The sequence below is a fragment of the Blennius ocellaris genome (assembly GCF_963422515.1).
Source record: "Blennius ocellaris genome assembly, chromosome: 11".
NCBI lineage: Eukaryota > Metazoa > Chordata > Actinopteri > Blenniiformes > Blenniidae > Blennius > Blennius ocellaris.
The window spans coordinates 27,323,690-27,345,631 of NC_137660.1; the positions used below are offsets into that span (position 1 = coordinate 27,323,690).

At 43.4% G+C, this 21,942-nt stretch overlaps 2 protein-coding genes across 3 annotated transcripts in view; both read left to right on the top strand.

Annotated features, from left to right (window-relative positions):
• The window catches only part of LOC308136453 (receptor-type tyrosine-protein phosphatase eta-like), a 17,072-nt gene extending 2,956 nt beyond the window's left edge, over positions 1-14,116 (top strand). The window contains exons 5-23 of the mRNA XM_080504792.1: positions 597-857; positions 1,445-1,702; positions 2,623-2,895; positions 3,435-3,707; positions 3,778-4,038; positions 4,874-5,137; positions 5,252-5,401; positions 5,968-6,163; positions 6,261-6,376; positions 6,459-6,546; positions 6,930-6,974; positions 7,177-7,264; positions 7,357-7,447; positions 8,487-8,563; positions 8,697-8,831; positions 11,514-11,630; positions 11,714-11,874; positions 11,984-12,119; positions 12,860-14,116. Coding sequence (XP_080360918.1) covers positions 597-857; positions 1,445-1,702; positions 2,623-2,895; positions 3,435-3,707; positions 3,778-4,038; positions 4,874-5,137; positions 5,252-5,401; positions 5,968-6,163; positions 6,261-6,376; positions 6,459-6,546; positions 6,930-6,974; positions 7,177-7,264; positions 7,357-7,447; positions 8,487-8,563; positions 8,697-8,831; positions 11,514-11,630; positions 11,714-11,874; positions 11,984-12,119; positions 12,860-13,018 — 3,149 coding nt within the window. The 3' untranslated portion in view covers positions 13,019-14,116. The remainder of the gene's footprint in view (positions 1-596; positions 858-1,444; positions 1,703-2,622; positions 2,896-3,434; positions 3,708-3,777; positions 4,039-4,873; positions 5,138-5,251; positions 5,402-5,967; positions 6,164-6,260; positions 6,377-6,458; positions 6,547-6,929; positions 6,975-7,176; positions 7,265-7,356; positions 7,448-8,486; positions 8,564-8,696; positions 8,832-11,513; positions 11,631-11,713; positions 11,875-11,983; positions 12,120-12,859) is intronic.
• Positions 14,117-16,412: 2,296 nt separating this feature from the next.
• osbpl5 (oxysterol binding protein-like 5) overlaps positions 16,413-21,942 on the top strand; it is a 53,046-nt gene continuing 47,516 nt past the window's right edge. For both annotated transcript variants that reach the window (XM_080505494.1, XM_080505495.1), the window contains exon 1: positions 16,413-16,605. The gene's annotated coding sequence lies outside the window, so the exon portion shown is untranslated. The remainder of the gene's footprint in view (positions 16,606-21,942) is intronic.

The following is a 21,942-nucleotide window of genomic DNA, read 5'->3' on the forward strand; positions in this document are numbered from 1 at the left end:
ATAGATGGATAGATAGATAGATAGATAGATGATAAATGGATGGATGGATAGATGATAGATAGATAGATAGATAGATGATAAATGGATGGATAGATGATAGATAGATGGATAGATGGATAGATAGATGATAGATAGATGGATAGATGGATAGATAGATGGATAGATGGATAGATAGATAGATAGATAGATAGATAGATGATAGATGATAAATGGATGGATGGATAGATGATAGATAGATAGATAGATAGATAGATGATAGATAGACAGATAGATAGATAGATAGATAGATAGATTCGCATTAGTATAAATATATATTTCTTTTTTGTAAATATCTGTATTTTCCATATCTATTGACGTGTGGAACAAATGAATAATTAAAATGTGGAGTTGCATTTGCACAAAAATGGATTCATTCTCGCTTCAACGAACCTCAAGCGAGACATAATCAGTTAATATCATTTCCTTGTTATTTTCTCAAATATTCAGATGCGATCAAGAGCACAATGAGTGTAATTACAGCCGGTAAACACCCCTTCAGCTCCAGGGACTCTCATAAGTATCGATCCGCTTTGAATCCGTCATCCTTGTGCCGTCAGGGCCGTATCCTGTCACCGACCTGCGGGAGACAAATGTCACCACGGATACGGTCACCCTGGAGTGGAGTCAGCTGGAGGCCAAGTGGCACTACTTGTATTCGGTGTGGGTTTCAAACAAGTCCGAGGACAATCCGAGAACGGTGTCGTCTCCGAATATCACGATCACCGGGCTCCAGTCCGGGAGCAACTTCAACTTCACCGTCACGACTCGGACGGCCGACGGCACTGAGGCCGAACCCGCCACCGCGTCGTACTTCACGCGTACGTACGCCGTAGACACTGAAAGTCGACGCAGCAATTAAGGGCCCGTGAAGTGAAAAGTATGAAAAATTTGGGCAAACATAAAAATGATGGTTATCTTTTTTTTGGGTGTCATTTAATTGTTTTATTTTTGGTTGTTTTTTGTGTGTACTGTACATAGAATACTTTAAAAAAAATATCTGAAAATATGTATATATTTAGAATGTTGAAGATTGTGACGGTATTAATGGTCAGATGTAATAAGAGTAAATCTCTTCTGCTGCTTTCGTTCAAAATGAGAACTGGGAGCTTTGCAACGAAGACTGTTTATTTTGTTTTTACTTTTGAATGAAATAAGGAAAAAAAAAAAGAGAGAAGTTGGTACAGTTTTAATGCCAGGCCACTAGAGGGTGATGTTTTTTTTTATTGTTGTTTTTGGAATGAAGTCGCACACATGTATATGTTGTGTAAACTGAACCCCAAAACACACTTCACTTCAAATCCTACGTACAAAGCACCCGATCGTGACTCGTACGTCATCAATTCGTACGTCATTTTAGCCGTCACCATGGCAATGTTTTGTTTTGTTTTGTTTTTTTGTTTCGTAGGTCCACATCCTGTTCAGCAGCTGGTTGCTCAGACCTTGAACACGACTGCCGTACACCTGAGCTGGAGCAATCCGCCCCAGTACAAGGATTACTATCGCTATTCGGTGGAGGTGACAGGCTGCAGCTACCAGAAGAAGAACCTGTCGGAGGAAACTGTGGAGATTTCAGGGCTCGACCCCGGCACCAACTGCACCTTCTGCGTTTCTGTTGAAGCGGGAGGCCTCATGGGGGAAAGATTCTGCACGTCTGCGTACACGGGTGAGACTTAGGCCCAATCCCAATTCAATTTTGTACCCCTACCCCTTAGCCCTCCGCCTCCGGCTCCGCCTTCCCCTCCAAAATGAGGGCAAAGGCAAAGGGGTAAAAGTTTCAGCCCTTAGATTTGGGACCCCCCTCTCCCTCTGCTCACCCCCCCCCCCCCCCCTCGCTCCGTCTCACAGTTATGACATCATAACCCGGCGCCGTTCCATCAGCCGAGCTGAGCCGTGGATGTTTGTTGATTTTCCAGCAGGAGCGTCGTCACGCCGTCCCAAATTCAACGTGTTGCAGCAGCTTGGCTGCTTTGTTTCGTTTTCCGCCTTTCCCACACCAAGGAGAAGAAATAGACGGAGACGTGGTTTACTTCAGTTTTTTTGCGCCGTATTTGGACTTCAGAAATATTTCCTCATTCACCATGTTAAAGCGGAGGAGCTTCCTTGTTTGCTCGGGGGTCCCTGTTTTCAAAACACCCATATTAGAAGACTTTGGAACTCTACAGTGTAATAATAAAATGTTATAAACACGGTCTCTACCAAACAAACACACACGGAAGCTACGTACGGCAGCGCTACTGCCGTTCTTACGAGTATAAAACACAACAGGTTTATAGAACTTTAGAAGCGTCTATATGTGAAATGCGAGTCCTTCGGCGCCCTGTCCTCATACCCCTCTGTTTAAAGTGTGCAACTGTAAACGCTCCATTTCGAGGGGTGAATAGCCCTCCCCCTCACCCCTCCGCCTCTGCAAAGTAGTGAAATGGGACACCCCTTAGACTCTCGTGAACGCACAATTCAAAGGGGAAGGGGTAAGGTGAAGGGCTAAGGGGGAGAAATGGGATTGGCCCTTACCCCCTGTCGTTCTGGTTTCTCGTTTCCGTGACCTGCTTTAACGTGTCCTCCTCTGCTCCTCCGTCAAATCAGAGCCTGAGACGGTGCGGCCGACCATGTCCGCTCAGTCCAATGACTCTATCCGGGTGTCGTGGTCCAGACCGGAGGGGAATGTGGAGAAATATCAAGTGAATCTGAGCAGACTCGATTCACCTGGATGGATGCAGCTGCGGTCTGTTGACCTGAACGGTGACAGTACGGACTGCCTGTTTGAGAACCTTTCCGCTGGAAGGCGTTACAGCGCCGTGGTCGTCGCGCGCAGCGGACCCTTCAGCGCCGCGTCCGATCCACAGGAAAATGCAACTTGTGAGTAATCGCGAATTAGTCCGTCAACTGAGGTCTTCAGTTGTGTCACCGCCAGGTTAAACTCTGTCAATACATGCTTTGGTATAAACGGAAAAATGTGGCTGTGGTAGAGTGAGCATTTCGCCATCGGAGGTTGCGGGTTCGATTCCCAATCCTCAAGTTACTCAGGGAATTTCTCATAAAAAAAAAATAAATGTTGATTTACCCTGTTTTACAAGTGAAAATTAAATCCAAAAGCATCTATATCACAGGCTCTTTATGTAGTCTTCCACTCCAGTGATTTCCAACCTAACCTCCCCCACTGGGGGGCGCCAAAGATTTATGTCAGGGTTGCGAAGCCTGCTTGATTTTAAGGGGTTTAACTTTTTTTAATAAATAGGTGAGTCAGTATGTAATTCATTAATATGACAAAACAACCGATGATTTTAAGCCTTCGCATTCAAAGTCTATCACTTACATGCACAAATATACGTTTGTAAAGTTGGCAGTGGGAGAAAAACCGGTGGTTCGTCAGTTAATGTCACACCGTCCCTCTGCAGTTCCAAACCCTCCCGGGCCGATCACCATCCTCACAAAGACGACCGGATCGATCCACTTCAGCTGGACAGAAGCTCCTTTCATGGAAGACGCACAGTTTATCTACCAGGTGACTCTCGTCCAATTGCCGGAGGGGACCGTCACGAACATCAGTTCTGAAACGACCGCCGCGGCTTTTGACTCCCTTCCTTCCGGGACGCCCTTCACCATCTCCGTGTCGACTGTGGGACGTTTGCATTTCGAGAGTCTGAAAGTTTATGAAAATGTCACCACAAGTAAGTAAGTCGACCGTCTCTACCCCCTACTGCGGTCGACGTTTGATCTTCTGACACGCCTTTCCATCAGGACCGCTGAGCGTGCAGTCTCTGACGACCGCCGCGGGGGACGCTCTCGTCCGGGTCGACTGGATGAAACCCGACGACTACAAAGACGGTTATCGGTACAATTTGACCTGGGAGGGACCGGATGGCGCCTCGAGCATCATAGTCAACAACACCACGTATACGTTGGTCGAGCTGGACCCGGGAAGCCACTATAACGTTAGCGTCACCACGGAGACCTTCGACGGGACGCAGGCCGAGCCACGGCGGAGCTCCAACTGCACTCGTATGATCCTTTTCCTTTCCAATACACTTATTTCTCTTGCGAGCATCCACATATTTTCTCAAGTAATGAGAGAAATATCACAGTAAATGACACAAGTTTGATTGATTTTAAGATTTTGCCCTTTGTTTTTAAAGCCCTCACTGGCCTTGCTCATCCTTGGCCCCCAGACTCAAGAACAAACTGTCTCATAGACATAGACACCATTACTGACTTTGGCCTTTTAAAATCCAGGCTCAAAACCTATATATTCAGACTGGCTTTTTATATGGTTTAATTTAATTTAATTTAATCTAATCTAATCTAATCTAATCTAATCTAGTCTAGTCTAGTCTAGTCTAGTCTAGTCTAATGTAATGTAATGTAATGTAATGTAATGTAATGTAATTTAATTTAATTTAATTTAATTTAATTTAATTTAATTTAATTTAATTTAATCCAATCCAATCCAATCCAATCCAATCCAATCCAATCCAATCCAATCCAATCCAATCCAATCTAATCTAATCTAATCTAATCTAATCTAATCTAATCTAATCTAATTTAATTAATGTTTTACATTTCTTTCATTTCATTTTATTTCATTTCATCTCATTTTATTTCATTCCTGTGTTGAAACACTGCACATTTGACTGTTGCTCTCTTTTCATTCCTTTTACTCTAATTTCACCCTCTGATTTGACTGAAACGCACTTGAGTGTTTGCACAGGACTTTATAAATAAACGTTGAATTGATTGACGGATGTTTGCACAGCAAGTTTGAACACTCTAATACTCTCTAATATAATATCCTTTATTCGTGGACTTAGCGAATTATTCCCTATTTCTCCCGGTGCAGGTGCAAGTCCAGTGAAAAGCGCGACGTGCGGAGGCCCAAATGAAGACGATGCACAGATCAACTTGTCTTGGCTCAAACCCGACGGCCGGAACTCTGGATTCCGGGTCTCAGTGTCTGACACCGAGATCCAGAATAACGCCACATGTTGCAGTCACAACATTCCCAACCTCCGTCATAACACTGAATACGAGATCGCTGTTGAAACTCTGAGCTGTGGACGAGCCAGCCCTCCGGAGGTCCTCCGCTGCACGACGGGGATCACCAGTGAGACGTCGTGCATCCTTGCACATCTCATTAGTTGTCTTTTTTTTTTTTTTTTTCCTGCTTTTCAAAATGTAACTGTTATTTTCCTTTCTTCCTTTTAACGAAAAAACAAAGACCCGCCCATCCCGTCAGACTATCGATTAAAAGTTCAAACTGAGGTACAGGGACACAACAAGTTCTCCGTCCGGATCAACTCCACCCTGTTCGACCCGGCTAAAGGACCGATCACACACGTTGGCCTGCTGGTGACAAAGACTCTCTCAGGTATTTCATTTTCACCCACATTTCTCTTGTTCACACGTTTTTTTTTTAATGTTTTGTCATCGTGACATCTCATAGCCCCCTGTTTTGAATTGGGGTCAAAAATGACCCCAATTCAAATCAATGCGTTTTGGCAATATACTGGCTTGTTATTCTTCAAAATCTTTAAAACAAAGAGTTGCAATATTTCCATTTTCTAGGTATTCCACAGAAAACATGTTTGTGACATGAGACCATTTGTATTTGTATTTATTTTTTCATTAATTTTAAGAAATTGCAGTTTTTGTATCATGACCCCACTCTTCCACAAGCAGTGCCTATGCAATCTTCTAATAAAACTTAATTCTTAGCAACTCTGAATGTCTCACTTATACATCTGATGTCAGCAGTCTCACCACCCTGGAGGTCATTGTTACCCAGTAACGCACGTGTATTAGATGACATCACAAGTGTAAGTGGGACTGTCAGAGTTGCTAAGAATTCAACTTTCATAGAAGATTCCATCGGAACTGCTTGGGGTCATTTCTGACCCCACGTGTGCATCTAAGGGTTGATTTCTGTCCCTCCAGGTCCCTGCTCCGATTGTCGGAAGTACTTGTTGAAGACGTACGACGATTTTAAAGATGGGACCGCGCAGGTGTATCTGGCCACCGTCGCAGAGCTGCAGCAGTCCCGCAGCAGCCGGGAACTGAGTCTACACGTAGGGAACGACGCCCAGTGGGAAGGCTACCCCAACGGCGCCCTGGAGGCCAAGACCAAATACCAGTAAGACACACGAGCGAACCACGATCTGGATGTATATTTGCGTAGCACGTTATAGCTATCCGTCAAAAATCCACCCGCGTGTCGTTTGCTCCCACAGATGCGCCGTCGTACTTTTCACCCGTCTGACGATGCGGAACCGCCTCGTGGACGGCGGAAAGTCGCTGGCTTCTTTCACGGACTTCGTCTTCGATGCGACGCTCTCCGTCGACCCGGGTAACTTTCTTTAGGGGTTTGCACGCTAGTTGAACGTTCTCTCGCGGCAAGCCGGTTTTAACGGCACTGTCACCTTCATCAGTCGTCATCGGAACCGCCGTGGGATCGACGCTGGGGATTTTCTTCGTCCTCTTCATCGTCCTGATCGGATTCGTCATCTTCTGGAGAAGGTTTGTCGCGTTCGCCGTCGCCGAAAGTGACTTCCGCCTTTTCTCCATTGCAACTAACAAACCTGGTTTTTGGATTTTTGTCCCATTTTCTCACCTTTTTTTTTCTCGTGCCTGCCCCTTTAAGAGGCGGGGCTTAACGATAATTAGCCTCGGTGGCTGTGAAATTTTATTATTAATAGTATTTTCATTCTTTTTTATTTTGTTTTTCAACACCGTTGGGAGCATGGACACACAAAACATATCAAATCGCATGGAAATTTTGTGAATATGTTGCTCTTTTGGATAAATCGCCAAAAACAACTGCAGAATAAAATGTCCCATACAATAGTGGATAGTTTATTCTATTTTTTTTAACTAATAAAGTTGCTCTGTCTCTTTAACAGGATGTCCAAAAAAGAATCGCCAGAAATCCAGATCCAATCCCTGAGGTATTGTTCTTCCATTGCTACGTTATTCTTTGTTTGAATCCAATTGGGCGAAGTTATTTCCGTAACTGTTGCTCTGTCCCTTTTTCTTCTTTCTCTCTCCAGAGCCAAAGTGTGAGTATGAATGATTTAAAAGTCCATTCCGACGTCTGGAGTGTTTTGTTTTTGTTGGGTTTTCTTCTCACGACTCTTGTTTTGAACACAGGAATGCGCCGGTGAGGGTGGAGGAGTACGAGGCGTACTTCAGGAAGCAGAAGGCCGACTCCAACTGTGGCTTCGCGGAGGAATTCGAGGTGAGAGAGACTCCAAATGATCTCTATTGGTTGGTCAGCGTTTGAGGTGTAAAACTATTAAAAAAAAATTTCTTCCGTTTCAAAAAAATCAGGACCTGAAGCCCGTGGGGACCGCTCAGGCCAAAATACATGCCCTGTTCGTGGAGAACAAGCCGAAGAACCGCTATACCAACGTTCTTCCCTGTGAGTCGCCGACAGACAAAAAAAAAACATCCTCTGCTGCTTTTTAACCGCCACCGCCGCCATTATTGCTCCTCCATCTCCACCCGGCACGCTGCGCCTCCCAACGTTTCCGCTTGGGCTTCGCACCATCCGACATCTCCCGCAGGGCGTCTGCAACCTCTTTGTCCACGCCCAAATAGCTCCCTGAAGCGGCGGGAAAATGTGATGTTTAAAAACAGTTTTTGTCATTTTATTTGCCCATTGTACTACTTTTATTTTTTAAAGAACTCTGATGCCATGGCTGGAAATAGCAGAGCAAACATAAAGCAGCTAAACTGGCTAACATTACATTAAAAACAACAACAAAAAAAGTTAAAATGTAATTTTTTTTTTTTAAAAGCATTAAAAAAAATCAGAAATGCCTAGAATCAGTCAAAAAAAAAAAAAGGAAAAGACCATTTCTAAATGCCTAATTTGCAAGAGTCCCAAAACAACAACAAAATAAGAGAAACATTTAAAAAACATTGTCCAATTTTTCTTTTTTTTTTAAGAACTCTGATGTCATGGCTGGAAATAGCAGAGCAAACATAAAGCAGCTAAACTGGCTAACATTACATTAAAAACAACAACAAAAAAAGTTAAAATGTTAAAAAAAATAAAAAAAAAACATTAAAAAAAATCAGAAATGCCTAAAATCAATCAAAAAAAAAAAAAGGAAAAGACCATTTCTAAATGCCTAATTTGCAAGAGTCCCAAAACAACAACAAAATAAGAGAAACATTTAAAAGTATCGCCTCAAATACAATTAAAAACGGCAAAGAGTCAATACAGTGAAAACAGCGAAAACTACTAAAATGGCTTTAAAACAGATTAAAAAACTTTTTTTTTTTTTTAAACTCCAAAGTGTGACGTTCTAAACCGTCGCTACAAAATTGTGGCTCCAGACAAAGTATATTCAGTGGAAATTTTGGTTTCTGGGTCACGGAGGTTGCCGACCCCCCCGATGTAGAAAGTCGCCGTCGTGCATTTCCTGCTCATAACATTGTATTTACCCTCCTAGACGACTCCTCTAGGGTGAAACTCTCTATAATCCGTGGAAGTCCGAGCGACGACTACATCAATGCTAACTACATTCCGGTGCGTACTGACGCTCTCCATCTCCCAGTAACGGCGGCACGTCCTTCGTAACTTTGTCTTTTGCTCGCCGGAAGTCCCGCGGGCTTCACCCGTTGCCCTCGTACGAAAGTCTTTTAAAGTTGTCGTCGCGCAGGGCTACAACTCCAGGAAGGAGTTCATCGCGGCTCAGGGCCCGCTGCCCGCCACCGTCAACGACTTCTGGAGGATGATCTGGGAGAAGAACGCGCAGACGCTGGTCATGCTGACCCGCTGCAACGAACAGGGACGAGTGAGTGCCGACGCCGAGCGCCGCGGGCCGCTAGCACGCCGCTAACAGTCCGCTAACAGACGCATCACCTTCCACACGTTCAACTATAATCCACTTCAATCTACTTTTTCCCAGTGTATATTGTGAAAAGTAGTAGGGTCCGATGACGGAACTCCATGTTTTTTTTTTACTTTAGTCGAAGCGGTTCTCTTGCAGTTTTGGTTCCTCCAACGTACAAACAGTCACAGCTATACGATACTTCAGCTCCTCACAAGTAGTTTGGGATATTTGGGGAACCTAAAATTTCCCAAATATCCCAAAGCTGGTTTATGGATCGTCACTCTCTTTCGGCGTTTCATACATTATAGAATTTCTGATAAACAAGGATGAGCAAGGCCAGTGAGGGCTTTAAAAACAAAGGGCAAAATCTTAAAATCAATCAAGCCTAAAATGCTACGGGTGATTTTATATCATGAAAGGGCACTTAAAGGGGGTAATATTATAGAAAATGCACTTTCGAATAACTGTGATATACCTGTAACGTGAACAAAGTGTGTCCTCTCTCTCCCCGGCTTGTTCCAGTTTTTAAAAAGTGTGTTGCTCCAACCGGCCAATCAGAAATCAAACCCCTATATAGTGTCATCAGGGTTTTTTTTTTTTTTTAGCCAATCACAATCAAAGTAGGCTCCTCCCGCTTTGACTCCTCCCACAATTAAGCAGCTCTGCTCTTGGCACATGGCACCACGAGAGGAAGTACTTCCTCCATCTTCCTATAGATGGGCGTGTGTGTGGGCGGAGCCAGACCAGCTCACACAGACACAGCAGATTCTGAATGTAGCTTCGAGGATCCAATATTCTAATAGGAGCGAAATCAAGGGAAAAATAGATTTGGGGAAATACAATTTGAATACAGTGTTTTTTGCACAAATGAGACTCATGTGTTGAAAAGTTGTATAATATGACTCCTTTAAGTTAAATCAAAAATAAATACTGTATTAATCCCTGAAGAAGGATGCAATTTCCTCATCAGGAAACCCTGAAAAATTGTATAGTTGGATATTTCACATTTTTTTTAAATCACATCAAGTTCACCAATAAAGGTTCGAGTACATTTTCATCACGTCTTCATGAAATTTTTACCCAAAAGCCAAATATCCCGTCCTTTTGTACCACTAGTGCATGTTGCCTAATTAATAGGAACAATTTTTAACACAAGCAACGCTTTCCTAAAGAATTAAAAAAATACCGCATGTATGCATCCTTTAGGTTAAAACGAGCTCTTTCATCAACACGGTGAGGGCTATTCCTGCCTTTGCCACCATTTGTGGGCGGCTGTTTGTGAGCTGCGGTTCACTTGCAAAAAAAATCACAGTCTCCTATCGAGCGCTGAAAACACCTTCCGTGTCGATTTATGGAATAGGAATAATAAAATGGAACGTTATTGTGAAGTGACGCACAAGGGAAGGAGCGATTGCAAACTCGCTATTTTTATTATATTAATATTGCCTTTAGTTTAGATGCCACATGCAGCCCAGTTTCATCTTGTGTGGGCCGGACAGGTACAACAGTGCAATGTTAACTTTTTAATTATGTTTTTTTTTTTTACATGATGAGAGAGTATACATGATGGAAAAAGTCAATATTTTCAAAATAAAAAACAACGAATTTGTGCGGAATATGACTGTAATCTCAATTTTAATTGCAAAATACTTTGAAATATCCCCCCAAAAAAACGCTTCTTATCGCTGCTGCATTGTGGGTGTTTTTAAAAATTTGGTTAGAAATCTTTGAAACGTTGACGATTTGTTTTGGTGGGTCTGTTTCGGCCCACCGTCTTTGTGTTTGACGCCCCGATTCAGAACAAACTATTGGAAAACAAGGCTAACGTTCCCATATTGCATAAATCAGTGTTTTACCAAAAAAAGAATTTATTTCATTGTTAGAATATTTTTAAAATGAAAAACAATGAATTTGTGTAGAATATGACTGTAGTCTCAACAAAAAGCCAATTTTAATTGCAAAATACTTTGAAATATCCCAAAAAAAACGTTTCTTACCGCTGCTGCATTGTGGGTGTTTTTTAAAAATATGGCTAGAAATCTTTGAAACGTTGACGATTTGTTTTGGTGGGTCTGTTTCGGCCCACCGTCTTTGTGTTTGACGTGCTGATTCAGAACAAACTATTGGAAAACAAGGCTAACGTTCCCATATTGCATAAATCAGTGTTTTACCAAAAAAAAGTGTTTATTTCATTGTTATAATATTTAAAAAAATTAAAAACAACGAATTTGTAGTGAAATTGTACGAGTGAAATGGTGTCTATCCATGTGTTTTCCAAATAAAAAGTTAATTGCAAAAAAAAAAAAAAAAAAAAACAACGAATTTGTGTAGAATATGACTGTAATCTCAACATAAAGCCAATTTTAATGGCAAAATACTTTGAAATATCCCAAAAAAAGTTTCTTGTCACTACTGCATTGTGGGTGTTTTTAAAAATTTGGCTAGAAATCTTTGAAACGTTGACGATTTGTTTTGGTGGGTCTGTTTCGGCCCACCATCTTTGTGTTTGACGCGCCGATTCAGAACAAACTATTGGAAAACAAAGCTCACGGTACCAATGTTGCATAAATCTGTTTTACCAAACAGTATTTATTTAATTGTTATCAATGTTTTCCGTCTTTTCTTAATCCCTTCTGTGTCCAGATCAAATGTGAGCAGTACTGGAGTCCGGCCACGAAGCACTTTGGAAACATCACGGTGACCACAGCCTCTGAAATCCCCCTGGAGGACTGGACCATCAGGGACTTTACTATTAAAAATGTAAGGTTGAGGGTAAAACTCCAGGCCCTGGTTTTTTTTTTTTCTACCACCGCTCTGAGGCCGTACGCTTTGGCATCCTCCAGGTGAAAACGGCGGAGACCCGCTCGGTGCGTCACTTCCACTTCACGGCCTGGCCGGACCACGGCGTGCCGGAAACCACGGAGCTCCTCATCGGCTTCAGACACCTGGTGCGGGAGCACATGAACCAGTACTCCAGACACTCGCCCACCGTGGTGCACTGCAGGTCGCACAGCGCACACACACACAAAAACAATCTGATCCATTTTTTTAAAAATTTATTTACTCCTTTTTTTTTGTTGTTTTTTTTTATCCCGTCCTTATTTTGCACGTAGCGCCGGCGTGGGCCGCACCGGCACCTTCATAGCCGTCGACCATCTCATCTTCCAGATCGAGAGGGAAAACATCGTGGACGTGTACGGCGTCGTCCACGAGCTGCGCATGCACCGCGCCCTGATGGTGCAGACGGAGGTAAACGGCGTGAACTTTCACTCAGCGAACGACGCTTACGTATTTGGCTGCGTGTTTGTATTTCACCAAGTTTTCGCAAAAAAAACCCCCAAAAAAACCACTCACCCGAACTGCAGGGGTGATTTGTCGTCATCCAAGGAACAATCGATTCGATTTTGGGACGTTAACGGCTTAAACGTTTACAAATAAATCCCCAAAGAATGATCAAAAGAAAAAGTCCCATACAAAGCGGGTGGGAGAGGCACCTCATGGAGGAGATCAAAGGAGATGAGCGTCTGTTGCAAAAACTATTCATCCACTTTGTATGAAATTCTCCCTTGATTTTTTCCCTCAATTTCAATATTGGATCCTAGGAGCTACATTCAGAATCTGCTGTGTCTGTGTGAGCTGGACTGGCTCCGCCCACACACACACGCCCATCTATGGGAAGATGGAGGAAGTACTTCCTCTCGTGGTGCCATGTGCCAGAGCAGAGCTGAGTAATTGTGGGAGGAGTCTAATGGGGGAGGAGCCTATTTTGATTGTGATTGGCTAAAACCCCCAGATGACACTATATAGGGTTTGATTTCTGATTGGCCGCTTGGAGCAACACACTTTTTAAAACCTGGAACAAGCCGGGAGAGAGAGAGGACACACTTTCTTCACTTCTGGGGCGTACACTGAGCTTTTTTATTTTATTTTATTTTATTTATTTATTTATTTATTAACGTTCTCACCGTCCATGTTTCCCCTGGCTGTAGGACCAGTACGTGTTCCTGAACCAGTGCGCCCTGGACATCATCCGATCCCGGACGGGGACCAACGTGGACCTGATCTACCAGAACGTCGCCGCGCTCTCCATCTACGAGAACCTGGAACCCCACAGATCTTTCTCCAAAAACAGCAAACGCGACACATAGGCTCAGGCTCGCCCACTGTTTTTACCTTCCCTCTCGGCAATGACTTCACAGAGAGATTGACTTTTAACCGACTTTTATTTATTGTTTAATCACATTCCCCCGGGTAACCGCTCCTTTTCTGGATGCGTACTTTGTGGTGTTTGTTTGTTTTGGAATATTTGACGACTTGATGGAACTGCAATGAAGATTCAGATGTGTGAAATCACTGACTTAAAAATTCTAAGGATTGTATATTTTTTATTTTAATCAATTCTTGTACTTCCTACTGTATGTGTCTTATTTTATTCCCCCTACTCAGGTAGTCCAATGAATGCTGGATTTTTTTTACTGAAGAATAACGTGAATATTTAAACTTATTTTAGAAAAACACATGCTGGTTGACCTTTTACCAGCCTTTATGCCTTAACGCCAGCAGGTGGCAGCCTTTTTTTTTTTTTTTTTTACTGTAAAAGATGATGTTGGACGACAGGGACACAAAATTTTTTTTTTTTTTTAAAAATCACATCTTAAGTGAATAGGAAATGTGCAATTTTTTTTTTTTTTTTTTTATGAAAGAATTGTTGTTTTGAGTCTGCATGCACTGTAGTCTGATGAATGCACTGGGTGTATATGTCTTTACACTGTCTTATACTCTGAGGTAACTCAAGATTATTGAGTATCTTTTATTTTTTTTTTGTGGCACAGTTTGCAATATTTTTTTTCTCAATGTCTGGTTGTTATAAATTAGCGCCCCTCCTCTCAGAAGACGAGGTTGTGTTCGGAAATCCGTCAAGAGCGTCTATTGTTTTATCCCGTCGTTGCCTTTCTTTGCGACACTCGTACATTCCTCACATAAATGTGGCGTTATGTCACTTCCCACCGCGTATCTGATCTCGAGACGTTTCCTGTGCCGTTCCAATGACCAGGGAAGGACGGGTTTTATTTTCAGCTTCTGAAGGTCAGAATTTTCCATGAGGCAGGTACTCCCTCCCCCCCACCCACCCCAAACCCCCCCCTCCCCCCTCCATGATAACCGCTGTACGTGGGTGGCTTGTAAATATTTTGCAGCCGTTCTTTTATTTTTCTTTTCAGTGTAGGAGCAACAAAAAAAAAAAAACAATGTCAGCACTTATATTTTTGATGAAACAAATGAGACGCTTGCTGGTACAATGCAAATAAAAAGGCGGGTTTAAAAAACAAAACAAAAACGTGTGCAGCGTCCAATTTGTCAAATGGACTGGGATAAACGATATTAGATATTAGTGTGTTGTGGCATTACAGCTTTTTTTTTTTCCTTCTATTGTGTTTTTAATTGCACATTTGTGGGCTTTCATCACGTTACCTCTGTTTTTTTGTTTTTTTTTCTTATCTTAAAAAATGGAGGCAATTGTTTTTTTGAGCTCCCAAAAGAGAAAGGTTAAAGGTCATCCTGTCACTCAAACAACAAATGAAAATTCAACATTCAAATCGGATCAATCAGCTCACTGCCGTCACAATGGAAGCATTGCTGAGCAAGTTTAAGATTCTTTATCGTCCCACTTTATTCTATTTCTTCTACTTTTCTTTGTAGAGCGCCGAGGATTCACTTGCGGCGGAATGCACTCGCCTCGATATCGGCGCTTTTGGGTCAAGTTGACATCTTTAAAGAAAACCACGGTAACCAGTGGCCCGTGGGGCAAAAAAAAAAAAAAAGATTTCTCAATGAACGGAGGCATGAGGAGGACTGAAGGAGGACTGGGGAGGTTCGGCACGATGCTGCAGAGGAGGAGAGCGCTGGAAACGCCTCTGCATTATTCAGCTCGGGAGGTTGCAGGTGGTGAAGTGCAGCCTCTGAGAATAAATAACTAATGATGTTCCTGTGTCGTACTTTATGTGGGAAGACAAATGCCTCTTTTGAAAACATTTTATGGCCCGCATGAGACCAAACGGCAGGGGATTTTATTTGTATTTATTTTTTTCTCCTCCCTCAACATGGAAGCGCTTTAATGTGAAATCACTGTCACACAGATCACCCCCCCCCACCCCCCCGTCAGCGTCATAATATAGGATTTCAACAGTGTGTCAGCTTCTATACGTCTGATATTGCCCCACCCTGAAACAATATACCCCCCCCAACCCATGTGAATATGTTTATGTAACCTTGATTTTTTTCCTCAAAACTAATGACGTACACACGAGAAAAGGAAATTGAATGAGGTGAAGCTTTTATTTTGTAGCCACAAGTAAATCATGACAAAGAATAACACTTTTGCATTGTGCTTCTCATATAGCGACATGAGAAGTTGGGAAAGCATCAGCTGCAGTGCAATGATGATTTTGTGCAAAAATGACAAAATGTGAAATATTTATATTACGGTATTATATAAAAGAAGAAAATGTGGAATGATAGACACACTGGTGGCCCGTTCAGCAGCCTTTGCCGCAAGTAACACTTTAAATTCTGGAATAGTACTGCTGAAATGTATATAAGATGCAGAAGTCCAGTGAAAGTACATCCCACACAATAAATCATGTTACATGTACAACGATTTTACACTTTTCCCACAGATTCCGACTACAAACGAAGGGTATACGATTTCACCAACAAGGGCGTTTGCTTCATTACGCAGCTGTGAAGTATTGACGTATTTTTGGTCCCAGCTCCCGTCAAGGGAATCCAACTTTTCTCTGATTTTCACAGGAGCTGCATTCAGAATCTGCTGTGTTGTGGGAGGAGTCAAAGGGGGGAGGAGCCTACCTTGATCGTGATTGGCTAAACCCCCTGATGACACAATATAGGGTTTGATTTCTGATTGGCTGGTTGGAGCAACACCGTTTTTAACAATTGAAACAAACCAGGGAGAGAGAGGACACACTTCCTTCCCTTCTGGGGCGTCAATTTTGCATAAATTCACATAATGAATTCCTGTTCTTTTTAAGTATTGTGATTTCAAGGGTACTCATTGTTACTATAATTATTGATAGTCAATAATTACATCAATTACATCAATAATTATAGCAACAATCAGTGCCCTTGAAATCACAATACTTAAATAGAACAGGAATTCATTATGCGATATTATGCAAATTTCACTTGCTTAGAATTTATTAACCCATACGTGGCAGCTCGAGAGCCGCCGGTTGCGCAAGAGATCGTACCACCCGAATTCAAGCACAGTATTTTTGTTTTGTTTTGTTTTGTTTTGTTTTGTTTGGGGTAGTTTTTTTTGGGGGGGGGGGACAGCTGACCAAATACTTTTGGCAACAAGCGCCCTGACGTGCCGCTGGGGAGGGGGGTGCAGTACTGCGCCGCGGCCGCAGGGGTCGCCAGATCTCCCCGCGCGGGCTCGGCGCGGGCTCGTCGCGGCTCCGTCCAGACGAACCGCAAAGCAGGAGGATCCTCTCTCCTCTCTCCACTCCGCCGCGCTCTCCATGTTGAAACGAGGCAACTTCTCCTCCACTGCCCGCTGCGAAACCGTCCAACGCAGTCCGCCCGACCACCACCACCACCACCAGCCGCCGCCGCCGGATCCGGGCTGCCGTCTGCCGCCTCCCCCGTGTGCTATGACGCCGGACTGGGAAAGAAACTGGGAAACAACTGCGTGAGCGGCTTTTCCCCGGTCGACGGAGTGAGTTTGTCTCTCTTTTACTACAGCAACACGACGGGGACCGTAACTTGCTATTTTTAGCGAATTCACATTAAACGTCCGCCGTGTTGTTAGCTAGCGGAGCTCGAGGGAGGATTTTTTTTTTCTGTGTTTTGTTTCAGCGTGGTGTATTTTTATTTATTTCTTTTTTTTAATTTTTAGGCGTTTTTCGGTTATATTTGGAGGAATTCGCTCAGTTGTGGGAGTAAAAAAAAAACAAAAAAAAAACGGTTCGCTCGGGGCAGCGGGCTCGCGCTTCCAAGCACCGCTACCACCGGGGCAGCGCGAGCCACATGCGGCTGCAGCCGCGCGCTGTCACCCGTTCGCATAGCAACCGTGCGAGTCGGGCCGAGCCGGACCGGGCCGATACCCGGGGGTGGCAGTGACAATCGAGGGCAAACAGCCTCTCGTATTTACGCCTCCCCTCCGCCGCCCCCGCCGCCCGCCTCGAGGGGTAATAAACCCGCCGACAGTTGAATTGTGATGGATCCGGAGAACCGCTGCATCGTTCCAGCCAGAACCGGTGGATTTTACACACCGCGTGCCATCGGTGCGGGGGTGATCGTCGTTGTTGCACCTGCTTGAATGCGGCGTGACGCCGTGCATGACCGGTGGATGCATTCTTATTTATTTAATTTTTTTTTTTTTTTTTTAAATATCAAATATAAATGCAGCGTGCAAAAGGCCAGGACGGCTCCACGTAGACTCACTGTAATAGCAAACCTGTAACCTTTGTCTCGGGTTCACCAGCTGGTAGCATTGTGACAGCCAGCATGTGCAGAGGAGGAACTATTTTCTTTTAGGGTTTCCTAAGCATGCAAACTTGTGTTTTTTTTTTGTGTGTGTGTGCGTGTGTGTTTTTTTTTTTTGCCATCTCTAACTTGGGAGTATGAAAGCATGTAATTGGTGTCGTGTGATCACAGTGACACGCCTACTTTGGCTTGGATATTGCAGATATGGCTGCTCCACCCAGTCCCAGCCGAAGCAGTGCAGAGGCCTCGGCTCCAATGGCTTACATATTATAAATGCATAATCTGGCCCTCAAGGCTGTGAGATATATCCAAAACGTATAGAATTACTGTGGCATCAACATGCATATTACACACGTCGCCCAGCACCAGGGGTGGTCGTACATATGTAAGTTCAGGATTACATCTACAGGTAAAATGGTGCCATAATAACCTTTAAATTCAAATTTTAAAGTTTTCTTTTGCTGTGGCGCAGAGGACACGTGCAGAAATATGTGCATATTGTCTCTAAACCGAACAATTGCTTCAGAAAATGACTACAATCTCAACATGAAGATAAGATGAGATAAGCCTTTATTGATCTCACAATGGAAAAATTTACTTGTCACATTCTGCTCTTAAAGACGCTCATGAGTAGGAAAGACAAGAAATGTGCAAACAGTTAGACAAGAGTAGAGGAATCTTAAATACAATGACTATCAAGAACTCTAAGGGCCAAAAATATTTACAGTAAAAAGTAATAATAAGTCAATAAAATGAAATAGGACTAAAAAATAAGATAAAAATCACAAACTATAATAAAGTAAAATAAGGGGAGCAAAATATACAGTAAGATAAAATACAAGGAAAATAAACTATGATGGGGTAGAATAAACATACTATAGTAAAAAATAATACCAGTGTTGGCAGTGCAGGTTCAGTCCTGGTACAAGTGGTCAATTAGTGACGTAGATAAAGTGGCACCGATTTTAACCATGTGAAATGTGTCAAAAAAGACTATAAATATTGCATTATGCATGTTTTTGGTGAACTCACTCTCACAGCTTTGAGGATAACGTTGGTAACAAGAGCTTCCATGGCAGCGTTGTGTTGTCGGCTACTCTTAAGGAATTTGTTTAAAGAAATTAAGTGTTTTTTTCCCCCTTTTAAAATTTTAACAATTTGCTGGCTTGTGTGGCCAATTGGAGCTTCCTGTGTGCTGCTGGTTTTGACCTTATTGGCCCTTTGTTACAGACAAGAAGTGAGCTGCAGTATATCACATTTCCACGCACTATACGTCCACGTTTTGCACGTTTCCCAATTCCAAATGGGATGCAGCGTTTGGCGGCATCGTTCATCCAGGTCACATCGCATTTTTAATCACTTCGACAAAATGAACACGTATTGTGTGCTTAGCCTACGTTGGACACACACTTCGCTTCCTGGAGAAGCTCACCTGCGTCCCGGGTGACTTTACCTGTTAATGGGGCACTTAGTCCATTAAATGTCATTTAATGTAAATATAAATTCTAGCAATAGCAACTTCACACTGTTCCCTATTTATTTATTATCTATCTATGTGTATATAATATCTGTTACTTGCGATATTGCACTTCTGGTTCGATGCTAAACTGCATTTCGTTTACATTTGTAATGACAATAAAGTTGAATCTAATCTAATCTGTTGCTCATGGGACAAGATTCCGAATAAAATAAATACAGAATAGCAGGAATTTGCTGTTCGTCCGCTGTCGTCTTCCGAGGCGTCTGAACCGCGCTCTCTTCTTCTTCCATTTCAAAATTCCCGCGTCATTGCGTGACCTTGATGCAGCGCTTTTGAGTTTGTTTGGGGTTTTTTTCCGGTATTTCCCACCCAATCGAACCGCGAGGATTGTGTGACCAGGCCGGCACAATGAGCGCTGCACAGGAAGGAAGAAAAAAAAAAAAAAAAAAAGTCACAGCAGGGACAAGTTGACAAGCTGTTTTGCATGGAACCATCACATTTTTTTTTTTTTTTTTTTGCTCTGCAGATTTAAAGAAATGTCTATATATTCTCCTTCTTCCAGTCCAGTGTGATTTAAGGACCAGCTGGGCCGATAATTACCACCATTGTTTGATTATTAACTAACATACCTTGATTCATAGGCGATTGTAACCTGGTGCTGTTATTTTTAACAGCGCTGATGAGTAATCAGGTTTGTGTTTTTTTTCTTTATATATATAAGCAATTTAGTTGCAGAGTCTTTTCTTCTCCATCGCTGGTTAATCCTCCAATATTTCTCTTGTTAATAAAACTGAAATTGCTCTCTGTGGTTTCGATTCTTGACGAGATAATGAGTCAATCCGGGGGATATTCCACCGCCTGTGTTTCTAGTGCCGGCCCGAGACGGAGGCGCTCGTCATCTTTAATTGCGCCGGTATTGTGTGGAGTCGGGGCTTCGCGACGGATGAGAATTTCACCGAAGTGCACTTTAGTTAATAGTCAAAAAGGATTATTACGAACGCGTCACTCAAAGAGCTGGCGGGCGGCGGAAGTCTGAGGCGGTGACGTTCGCGGGAGGGAATGATTACCGGCGTCGTAGACGTGGAATGTTCGGTGTTGGGGGGGGGATACGGTGCGTGTCGATCCCTTGCGGTTCCATTTTTTTTTTTGTTTTTGGGTCGAACGATTTGTTTTTCTTCAACCCTCCACGACTCGCTCGCGCTCCGGAGTTGGCTTCGCTTGGCACGGCCCCGGCGTTGGGGTTCCTCATCGATCCGATATTGAGCCGCGCCGACGGGGTCAGACTGAAAGTGACGTCAACGGGCGGAGGGAGCGACGCCGCGGAGCGGCTGGAGGTCATTAATATGTTTGGTAGAATTTGGGTCACGAAATCATTAACGGCAGACATCCCGTTTTGTCAACGCCGTTGTTTTTTGTGTGACGGACAACTGAGTGTTGACGCCGTATAGCACAGTAATTATGTTTTAGAAACAGGAAGTGGGGTGGGGATTTTCCTGCTTTTGCCCTGTAATCACCCAATGCCTCCTCCCGCCACGTGACCGTCTACCTTGCCCTAATCAGGTGGGGGATATTTAATGGTGTTGGCGCCCTAAGCCTATCAAGTGGAACCGTGGCTTTGCTCTGCAGCGCATTACAGATGGGCAGAGCGCGGCGGCGAATGGAAGAACGAGTGAACGAGAGAAAAGGCTGGTCTGAATGCGAAGAGCTGCTTGAGTCACTCTCTGTGGGTGGTTACTGCTGTGTTTTTCTCCCCCCCCCCCCCCCCCCCGTCATCACTGCTTTTTCTCGCAGGACGACACAGCAACAGATGTCCCGACTTCCATGCTGTGCGTTGAGGGAGATACTCGGAAAATACCCACGTCCACAAAACTCCCCCCCCGACGACAAACCGATCAACAAAACACCCAAACGACTCGCTTTCACAAGTTTTCACAAAAGATGGTTATCATTTGAGGCCTTGGCGTCACACACACACACACACTGACCACTCCACGCTTTGATAAGTGGCTCAGCGCCGTGCTAGCTCCCCTGAGATGTAAATAACTTTCCCCCGACATCCAGTGGGGGGGGGATCTAGGCTAATACTGCTCCATATTGAATCTGTCACTCTGCCCCCAGAGAGCAAACGCTCTGTTAGAAAGCTCCATTGTGCCAAGATTCCCTTCCCCTTCTGTGCCTTGTAGAATTTTTTTTTTTTTTTTTTTTTTTTTTTTTTTACAGCTATAAGATGGTCTTTCTGTTCCTCTTCGTTTTTTAGGAAAATAATCCGTGAATGACCTGAGTTCACGTTCCCAAGGTCATTAGACGACCTTCTAATGAAACTAGCAAAAAGGAGCTTCGTGAGCTCATGTCGTGTTTTGAAGATGTCCGAAGCGCTAGCCACATTGACGTGTATAAGCCACAGTCGTGTTTTTTTTTTTTGTCACACTTGGCTGTGGGTTGCAAAAATTCCCCTGAGGTCAGGTTTATCTGCTGTTTCTTATATTAACGTAGGCGAAACGCTCCGTCCCGTTAACACAGATTTTCAATTGAAAATGCAAAAACCGTTGTTGGGTTTTCGGTGTCTGTTTACATGACAACAATGCCACAAAAACCCACAACTTTGTGTAAAGGCTCTGCAAAACGACTGCGACTGTACATGTAGTAAAACGTTACCTTCTGCCCACGTGCCAATAGATGGACGATGGTAGTTTTATTAATTGTCACCTGTAAATAACAATCCAACTTCGTCCGTCCACTAGAATGTTGGTGTACTTTGCCTTTGTTTATATTTACAGCGTATTGTTCTCGGCACGCATGCCCGTGTGTCCTTTACAAAAAACAAAAACAACACGCTAACGACGTTGTTTTCCAGCATTTTAGCCGTTTCCATGTTCACAAATACTATTTTCAAAACGTTGCCATGTAGACGCAGAAGTTTTTGAAAACGATGCGTTTTCACTTGTATTCTTGATCTGAGGTTGGAGCTCTTCTTCTTTCTTGCTCCAGAGATTAATTTTGAAAAGCATTTCTCTGGGGAAAATGCATTATTATGTTGCACAATTAAATTTGGATGCTTATTACCCATTAGCAGAGCGTTTTCACTTG